Genomic DNA, 10,523 nt, shown 5'->3' with positions numbered 1-10,523 from the left:
ATGCCTGTTGGTGCTGTAAAAATGATTTTTCTCCCTGTTAGGCCAGGTCTTTGTAAAAATCTACCCCCTCTCCCTTTAACTTCAGATTGATTAGGCATAGACTGTAGAAGAGGGATGCGCCGAGCATCAGCATAATCCACAGCCAGTTTTGTCCTGTGCACTCCCCTTCGTGGTGTATACACCCATCATTCCAGCACAGCAGTCAGCCTTCTCTCCATGTCTATTCAGTCTCCCAATTCATCTAGTGGCGCTGCTCTCTCATCTGAGTGATAAATGACAGCAAAAACGTCCACGTTTGTTAAAAAAATTATATATATAAAAAATTGAAGACATGTATTCAATCGGTGCTGTCCATATTTCTCACACTAAAAGACAGGACGTTTCATTCATTGGATGTTTCTGAACACAGCCTGTTTTAATAGTGGCCTATTTGATGGTGTGATTTGTTCTAATTTGACACATTTTTTGTAGATTAATAATGAGATGCTTCAATATTGGTCCCAGTACTGTATGATTCAGTCATTGATTTGGTCAATGGGTTGAGTGTGGTGGTAATTCAATCGATTGACAGTTCAGGTGATCTTGACAGTAAAAGCTTGCACTACTAATTACAATTGTGTCAGACTGACACTTAGCCAAGTCCAATAAGTACACTTATTCAAACTCATCCCCTTGATCTGCCCCCTGCAGATGTAGTGTATCGCCTGTGCCACTGAGGTCAAGACCTCTTGGCAGTATACTATTGTAGCAGAAGTGCTTCCTTGAAGTCCTTTGACATAAATAGGAACGATGCCTAATTGCCAGCCTTAGCTCAGTGGGCTAACACTGTTCAGGGTCATCTGCATGTCAGGGAAGTGGTTCAAAACAAAAGTCTAAATTAGCCGACTTGAAGTTTTTCATGTGGCCCTGGATTAGTTTATATGAAACAGGAAAATATTTCAATAAAATGGAAGGTAGATATCTCATCAATAAGATATGACAGCCTAGGTGAGGTGACGCAGTTTCATCATGAATTGAACGCGCGATATTGTATAGTCAGTCTGCTGTGGCTTCGTGAGCAGAAAGGAGGAAACGCCAACCTTAGTCCTGCAAAAATATAAGGATCAGAGAAAACACACCACTGCAGCCGAGGGTGTAATGGAATTCAACTTGCCGTGGCTGACCGGTGGAAAATGTCATAACTTCCAGCAAACATTTTTTTCCTCAAACGTGGTTTTTATGTTGGAGGAGAGTGACTGTCCCACTGAGGACCCGTGAAAATACACGGTTGATCATCTTGTTAGCTAACTGTTTAGCATGCCAGTGTCGTTGCCTTATTAACTAGCATTGCCCACTTGCTACAATTGTTTGGAATTGATCAATCATTTGCGATGTGATTCTAGTTTAGCACACATCAATTTAGCTATGTTTTGAGCTTCAGCATTGTGGTCCCACTTAAAAAATATATATATATCAACTTAGCTAGCGTTATTTACTTGCGCCAGCATAGTTCTCTAAATGAACCCACATGTTACCTGTTATTTGCGTAGCTAGTGTTATCAAATTATAGTCAATCAGTTATTTTCTTTACCGATGCCATACGAGTTTGTTTTATGCACAAGAAGTGTCTAGCTAACTGGCTACTTAGCCAGCTAATTTGGTCATTAGCTACACCAGCTAGCGCGAGCTGGTATGTGAACGACGCACACTGGTCCTCGCGCAGCTTTTTCCCTGTCTGGGTAAACAATACTCTTTTTTTTATAAGCCCCTTCTGAACCACCGCGAGTGTGATTTATTGATGTATGCATCTAGCTAGCAAGGTGTTGCCACATTTTGTTTTGTCTTTATTTTTTGCATTATTTTGAATGCATATTTTATTTTGCCGGACATAACGATTTTCTTGTATTTAGCGCGAGGCGCTGTCTGCCAGCTCCCTACTTAGGTGCATGTGTCCGTCGCTTCCCCCCCCCCCTGTATATTTCTTAGGGCTACACAGCTAGCTTGACAGTTGCTTAGCTAGCAGCATTTATTCGCTATAGCAGCTTGCCCCGTTTGACATCGGCGAGTAAGCACAAATCGTTTATGAATGTGGAACTGCTTTGGAATGATTTTTTTTAGGTTAACTAACGTTAGCTGACTGTAATTAATTACTATCAGCCAGTGGCGTATGATTTGTGCTGGGGGTTTCATTGTTAGCTAGCTATCTGGCTAACTGTGAATTCGATTGTGAGGAAAGGACCTACGTTTAAGTAGCTATGGATGATCAAACGCGAATGCTGGCGGGTCTCACCGGACTCGGCGGGTTATCACAAGGCGACGTTGGCGACCCAGACTCGGTTAGGAAACAGCTCGGTCAACCTCAACAAGACATTGGGGATATTCTACAACAGATCATGGCAATCACAGACGAAAGCTTGGACGAGGCGCAGGCCAGGTAAGAAACGAGCTGTGAGGGAAATTTGGAGCGAAGATGAGACGATATGTTTTTGTTAATGCTTTCGTCTTGTGTTCTGTTGCTCGCTTGTTGCCTGGTACAGTACAATGATGGATATTTTGATGTGATATGCACGCTGTTTTATTCAGTCACTTGTGGTTTGTCAACAGAATATTTCATTTATCTGACTAATAATTTAATGGAGGGCTACACTAATAAAGGAAGCAGGCTCATACATACACACAATATTTCTATAGCCTAGCCCATTGGTGCCAAACATACGGCCCAGGTGCCATATCCGGCCCACGAGGGGTCCAATCATGCAATCTTTGAGTAAAATAGTTTGTGTGGAGGAAAACAGTCAAAATACTTTAAATTACTAAAACAAAATCTTAACTGTATAAATGATAATGGAGTTACACGCATACAGTTTCTTGACTGTCGAGCACTCAAAAAAAATCACAAATGAAAGCTTTACGATTTTTGAAGGCAGGGAAATAAAACATTTTCAGTGCAGCTCTCCGTACCTCGAAGACAATGCGGCCCTGGGACAAAATTAGTTTAACACCTCTGTTTTAGCCCATTCATAGATGCTAACCACCTTTAACGCCTAGTGACAATGGTGTCTTCTGGCTAGTGAAGTTGTGTTAAGAGCCCCACGCATAAGCTAAAAGGTAACATGCATCAATTGTGGTACAGTTTTGGAAACATAATGATTGTATCTTTCATAGCAGCAAGAAATCATTTTCAAAAAACAAAAGGTTCAATTACCGCTCACTTTTTTTTACTGTGCTTTAGGGTTCCCACGTGGCCATATTTCCAAGTTAAAGCGCTTGTTTTACGGAAGACAGTTGACTACCTGTGCTAATTGGCAGCGTATCCAAACACCTGTCTGTAAACAGAAGACTGACGCCACACAAACGTGTTGTCACTGAAAAATACTTTCGGCTGCAACTGTTACAACAGGTTATTAAAGCAGTATACAGCAAGTGTAAATTTAGCATTTGTGAAAAAATGTTTTGATGTGATAAAGACTGCTTTAAGTTTCTAGAAACGTACCGCAATTGAGAATCTATTCACATTTAGATGGAGTATTTGGCTGTTGTTGGCTGGCAGAGCCAAGGTCTTTGGACTAAAGCGTTAACGTTAGGCTCCTATTTTACAGATTGGACTAGTAACCGAAAGGTTGCAAGTTCATATCCCCGAGCTGACAAGGTACAAATCTGTCGTTCTGCCCCTGAACAGGCAGTTAAACCCACTGTTCCTAGGCTGCCATTATAAATAAGAATATGTTCTTAACTGACTTGCCTAGTTAAATAAAGGTAAATATAAAGAAATTGTGGTTTTCACACATCGTGGCATCTTTGCCTGACTTCATGTTTTGATGTACAGTTACAGTTGAAGTTGGTACTTTACATATGCCTTAGCCAAATACATTTAAACCCAGTTTTTCACTATTCCTGACATTTAATCCTAGTAAATATTCCCTGTTTTTGGTCAATTAGGATCACCACTTTAATTTAAGAATGTGAAATGTCAGAATAATAGAAGAGTGATTTATTTCATGCTTTTATTTCTACACATTCCCAGTGGGTCAGAAGTTTACATTCACTCAATTAGTATTTGGTAGCATTGCCTTTTTAAATGGTTTAACTTGGGTCAAATGTTTTGGTTAGCCTTCCACAAGCTTCCCACAATAAGTTGGGGGAATTTTGGCCCATTTCTCCTGACAGAGATGGTGTAACTGAGTCAGGTTTGTAAGGCCTAATTGCTCACACAGGCTTTTTCAGTTCTGCCCAAACATTTTCTATAGGATTGAAGTCATGCCTTGGATGGCTTCTCCAATACCTTGACTTTGTTGTCCTTAAGTCATTTTGCCACAACTTTGGAAGTATGCTTGATGTCATTGTCCATTTGGAAGACCCATTTGCGACCAAGCTTTAACTTCCTGACTGATGTCTTGAGATGTTGCTTCAATATAATATAGTCCCTCCTGCAGCAAAGCACCCCCACAACATGATGCTGCCACCCCTGTGCTTTACAATTGGGATGGTGTTCTTTGGCTTGCAAGCCTCCCCCTTTTTCCTCCAAACATAACATTGGTCATTATGGCCAAATCGTTCCATTTTTGTTTCATCAGACCAGAGGACGTTTCTCCAAAAAGTACGATCTTCGTCCCCATGTGCAGTTGCAAACCGTAGTCTGGCTTTTTTATAGCGTTTTTGGAGCAGTTGCTTATTCCTTGCTGAGCGGTCTTTCAGGTTATGTCGATATAAGACTCGTTTTACTGTGGATATAGATACTTTTGTACCTGTTTCCTCCAGCATTTTCACAAGGTCCTTTTGCTGCTGTTCTGGGATTGATTTTCACTTTTTGCACCAAGTACGTTTATCTCTAGGAGACAGAACGTGTCTCCTTTCTGAGCGGTATGACGGCTGTGTGGTCCCATGGTGTTTATACTTGCGTACTAGTGTTTTGACAGATGAACGTGGTACCTTCAGGCATTTGGAAATTGCTCCCAAGGATGAATCAGACTTGTGGGGTCTACAATTTTTATTTTATCTCTGAGGTCTTGGCTGATTTCTTTTGTTTTTTTCCCCATGATGTCAAGCAAAGAGGCACGGAGTTTGAAGGTAGGCCTTGAAAATACATCCACAGGTACACCTCCAATAGGCTAATTGACATAATTTGAGTCAATCAGAAGTTTCTAAAGCCATGACATCATTTTCTGAAATGTTCTAAGTTGTTTAAAGGCACAGTCAACTTAGTGTTTGTAAACTTCTGACCCACTGGAATTGTGATACATTGAAATAATCCCTCTAAACAATTGTTGTAAAAATGACTTGTGTCATGCACAAAGTGGATGTCTTGACCGACTTGCCAAAATGTAGTTTGTTAACAATTAATGTGTGGAGTGTTTTAATGACTCCAACCCCAGTGTACTTCCGACTTCAACTATGCAAATAGCACATCTGATTTAGCTCCTAGGTAGTTGGAAAGCCAGGGCAAACAGTGTTACCTGGGTTATGTAAAATGTAACATTCAGATCTATGATACCTTGTCGGTTCACCTCGATCTCTTGAAGAGTGGGCATGACTACATGAAAGCTGAAGTTTTCCCCAATGTGTTAAGTTGAAACATGTTTTTGGCTGTTGTCAAATGACCATGCCATGTGACAGTAGTGCATGTAGTATAAATACATTTTCAGTTCACACATTTCAACTTGTTTAACTCTGCTAAGGGTTAGTATTTAATCTTGACAGATTGTACTATCTACGATTGTTCAACCTACATCCTAATGAAGGTGTGTGTCAGACCACCATTTTTAAAATAAAAAGTGGATGAAGGTTGTGAAGTCACTTTTCCTCTTTCAATTACATTAGCATTCATTTAGTGTTGTTATTTTATTTATTTTAATTTTATTTTATGTTACATCACTGAACACATGCAAGCGTAATCAAACAATTTTTTCCCATCACAGGCCTGCCAAATTGTTAGCCCTCCTAGATAAATGGTGTGTTAGTGCTATCCGGGATCCCATAAGTCTTACCGAACCTTAAAATTTACAATGGCTAAGGTAAGAGTTAACATCCATGTGGTAAGGACGTCCCAAAGAACCCAGATAGCAAGGACCATTTAGGAATGCGTCCCAAATGGCACCGTGTTCCCTATATAGTGCACAATTTTTTTTTGCATATTGCACTATATAGGGTGCACGTTTGGACACAAATACACTTGATTAATCTCCAACATTGTCATTAGCATAGATAATCAGGCTGCCTTTAATTGAGCCGTCGCTGTCGGTGATCTTTTGAAATTCAAATGGTCGTTAGTTAAAATGTTGGAGGGACTTCACTTGTGTGGGCTTGTAAAAGTTATTTCTATTGCCAGATCTGATATGACACATCAACATGGCTATGGAAATATAATAGTATGGTGTAGTTATAGGACATGTTAATCTAATCAGTCACTTGTTTTGACAGAACAATCATTAATATTTTAGGTCTTTCACTTCACTTGTTAATGCATGCATAATATATGTTTGCATATCATGACTCTTGGTGTGTGTGTGTGCATGACAATAAGCAAATTGCCCATATTCATATGCCATGTGACTTTGAGGAGCTGTAGGTCAGCTGAATTCAGGGGGGTGTTCAGAATTGTGAACAAAAGACCCGGCTGTCCCAATACGAGACCAGTGTGTGTGATGTCATTTGCTAGTGATTTTCCACCACACATTTGACCACCTGGTTCTCTTAATTAATTCACTCCCTCCCGTCCTCGTGGTGTGCAATCCTTTTCATTTTGCAAGTGGTGCAATCAATTCTCCTAAAACGTGTACGGGAGTGCAGCTGTCTGAATCTAGTTTCTATTAATGAGATGGGGGTGCTGGACGCTACACCCACAGCTTATGATGATTCTGATGAACTCAAGGATATTACCTTTACTGTTAAGGGTATAACTTTGAAGACGTAACTAACTGGAATACGTGTTCAAGAAAAAAATTAGGCCCAAAATAATGTTTGTGTGTGTACAATGTTGAAGACTTTTTTTTTTTCTTTTTTTCTCAATGTCTATGGTGTGTGCATGATGTGGTTGTGAGTTTTTGGATGTCTGTGCTATAGATTTATACTCTGTGTCTGAGAGATGTTCAGAGTTAAGCAGTTAGTTCATTTTTTAAAATGTATTATTATTTTTACTTGCCTAGCATTTTTCGGCGCATGATTAGGTAGGCCTAGCTTCTTTTTTTGAGTCTGGGATTGGATTAGTCCATCGAGTAGAGGTCGACCGACCGACTAATCGGAATGGCCTATTAATTAGGGCCGATTTCAAGTTCTCATAACAATCGGAAATCAGTATTTTTGGGGGACGATTTAAAAAAAAATGTATTTATTATTTAAAAAAATGTTTATTTAACTAGGCAAGTCAGTTAAGAACACATTCTTATTTTTAGTGACTGCCTAGGAATGGTGGGTTAACTGCCTTGTTCAGGGGCAGAATGACAAATTTTCTCCTTGTCAGCTCCAATCTTGCAGTCCAACGCAATAACGACCTGCCTCTCTCGTTTCACTCCAAAAGGAGACTGCTTGTTACTCGAATGCAGTAAGCCAAGGTAAGTTGCTAGCTAGCATTAAACTTCTCTTATAAAAAAAACAATCATAATCACTAGTTAAGTACACATGTTTGATATTACTACATTTACATTTAAGTCATTTAGCAGACGCTCTTATCCAGAGCGACTTACAAATTGGTGCATTCACCTTATGACATCCAGTGGAACAGCCACTTTACAATAGTGCATCTAAATATTTTAAGGGGGGGGGGGGTGAGAAGGATTACTTTATCCTATCCTAGGTATTCCTTAAAGAGGTGGGGTTTCAGGTGTCTCCGGAAGGTGGTGATTGACTCCGCTGTCCTGGCGTCGTGAGGGAGTTTGTTCCACCATTGGGGAGCCAGAGCAGCGAACAGTTTTGACTGGGCTGAGCGGGAACTGTACTTCCTCAGTGGTAGGGAGGCGAGCAGGCCAGAGGTGGATGAACGCAGTGCCCTTATTTGGGTGTAGGGCCTGATCAGAGCCTGGAGGTACTGAGGTGCCGTTCCCCTCACAGCTCCGTAGGCAAGCACCATGGTCTTGTAGCGGATGCAAGCTTCAACTGGAAGCCAGTGGAGAAAGCGGAGGAGCGGGGTGACGTGAGAGAACTTGGGAAGGTTGAACACTAGACGGGCTGCGGCGTTCTGGATGAGTTGTAGGGGTTTAATGGCACAGGCAGGGAGTCCAGCCAACAGCGAGTTGCAGTAATCCAGATGGGAGATGACAAGTGCCTGGATTAGGACCTGCGCCGCTTCCTGTGTGAGGCAGGGTCGTACTCTGCGGATGTTGTAGAGCATGAACCTACAGGAACGGGCCACCACCTTGATGTTAGTTGAGAACGACAGGGTGTTGTCCAGGATCACGCCAAGGTTCTTAGCGCTCTGGGAGGAGGACACAATGGAGTTGTCAACCGTGATGGCGAGATCATGGAACGGGCAGTCCTTCCCCGGGAGGAAGAGCAGCTCCGTCTTGCCGAAGTTCAGCTCGAGGTGGTGATCCGTCATCCACACTGATATGTCTGCCAGACATGCAGAGATGCGATTCGCCACCTGGTCATCAGAAGGGGGGAAAGGAGAAGATTAATTGTGTGTCGTCTGCATAGCAATGATAGGAGAGACCATGTGAGGTTATGACAGAGCCAAGTGACTTGGTGTATAGCGAGAATAGGAGAGGGCCTAGAACAGAGCCCTGGGGGACACCAGTGGTGAGAGCGCGTGGTGAGGAGACAGATTCTCGCCACGCCACCTGGTAGGAGCGACCTGTCAGGTAGGACGCAATCCAAGCGTGGGCCGCGCCGGTATTAGCGCTAGATATTATCTAGTGTGTCCTGTGTTGCATATAATCTGACTGAGCATACAAGTATCTGACTGAGTGGTGGTAGGCAGAAGCAGGCGCGTAAACATTAATTCAAACAGCACTTTTGTGCATTTTGCCAGCAGCTCTTTGTTGTGCGTCAAGCATTGCGCCGTTTGACTTCAAGCCTCTCAACTCCCGAGATGAGGCTCGTGTAACCGAAGTGAAATGGCTAGCTAGTTAGCGCACGCTAATCGTCGTTGTGTTGCTGGTTCGAGCCCAGGGAGGAGCGAGGAGAGGGACAGAAGCTATACTGTTACACTGGCAATACTGAAGTGCCTATAAGAACATTCAATAGTCAAAGGTTAATGAAATACAAATGGTATAGAGGGAAATAGTCCTATAATAACTACAACCTAAAACTTCTTACCCGGGAATATTGAAGACTCATGTTAAAAGGAACCACCAGCTTTCATATGTTCTCATGTTAGGAGCAAGGAACTGAAACGTTAGCTTTCTTACATGGCACATATTGCACTTTTACTTTCTTCTCCAACACTTTGTTTTTGCATTATTTAAACCAAATTGAACAGGTTTCATTATTTATGAGGCTAAATTCATTTTATTGATGTATTATATTAAGTTAAAATAAGTGTTCATTGAGTATTGTTGTAGTTGTCATTATTACAAATAAATACATTTAAAAAATCATCAAATTAATCGGTATTGGCTATTTTGTCCTCCAATAATCGGCATCGGCGTTGAGAAATCATCATCGGTCGACCTCTAATCAAGAGGATACTTATGATTCCCACCCCCTACCAGACTACAGCATGCCAATCCATAGCAGGGCATCTCTGGTACTAATTAAAGAGTTGCACCACACCACCACTACTCTGAATTGGATAGCATTTTTGGAACAATTAAACATAGGCAACATTTTTCTGAGAAGGGATTCAATGAGTCTGTCAAGAAGGTGCTTAGTGTTTGCCCTAGGATAGACCGAGCATGCGTCTCTGGCACTCCTAAAGGAGTTCTATCACCACTCCTACTCCTGTTGTTTACATGTCTCCGGCCTTCTCATCTGAGGATGGAGTCAGAAACTCTTAGGCAGCAGCTAAAGCCTATTCTGAGGTGTAAGGTTGTCACGGTACCAGTATCAGACTGAACTCTTGGGTCCTTTAAGAAAAATCTGCTGCATGTAATATTGTGTGCTATAGCTTGGGAAATAAACATAATTATGGGTGACAACGTAAGGCTATTTGTTTTCAGCATTAGGACTGTTTTCTTTAGAAAATGTAGTCCGCTTCATGTGTTTTTGTTGTTGCCATGATACCGCTGAGTATCGTGACAACCCTAATTAGTTGTATATGCAGGTCTGAAGACCTGAGATGCTCTAGATCAGTGAAATTATTCACTAGTAGTTTCTCTCAGCAGAGGTAGGCTAGATTTATTTATTTTTTATTTGAAAGTTTAACAAAATACAAACACAGTATACATTTGAAAACGTGCCAGGGATGAAAGTTAATTACGTATTTCAATACTGCAGCAAGATGGAGAAAGTCAATGGACTGTTTGACTTGGACATGATATAGCCCATCATGGATTAGCCCTAATCCATGATTTTAGATGGTCTGATAAAGGTTTATTCAATCCTATGATTTACATGTTAGCCTTTGATTTTGGACTAATTGCTCTCCTAGGCCAAATAGGTGACCTCCACTT

At 41.4% G+C, this 10,523-nt stretch overlaps 1 protein-coding gene across 6 annotated transcripts in view; it reads left to right on the top strand.

Annotated features, from left to right (window-relative positions):
* The first annotated feature begins 1,034 nt into the window (after nt 1-1,034).
* LOC124015078 (pre-B-cell leukemia transcription factor 1-like) overlaps nt 1,035-10,523 on the top strand; it is a 57,243-nt gene continuing 47,754 nt past the window's right edge. The window contains exon 1 of one of the 6 annotated variants that reach the window (XM_046330004.1): nt 1,035-2,413. In XM_046330004.1, the coding sequence (XP_046185960.1) occupies nt 2,235-2,413 (179 nt within the window). In that variant the 5' untranslated portion in view covers nt 1,035-2,234. The remainder of the gene's footprint in view (nt 2,414-10,523) is intronic. The other 5 variants (XM_046330003.1, XM_046330006.1, XM_046330007.1 and 2 more) reach the window with 5 other exon arrangements.

The sequence above is a fragment of the Oncorhynchus gorbuscha genome, linkage group LG26, assembly GCF_021184085.1.
Source record: "Oncorhynchus gorbuscha isolate QuinsamMale2020 ecotype Even-year linkage group LG26, OgorEven_v1.0, whole genome shotgun sequence".
Taxonomy (NCBI): Eukaryota; Metazoa; Chordata; class Actinopteri; order Salmoniformes; family Salmonidae; genus Oncorhynchus; species Oncorhynchus gorbuscha.
Note: the sequence above shows the minus strand (reverse complement) of the source record. Positions and strands in the feature narration are given on the sequence as shown.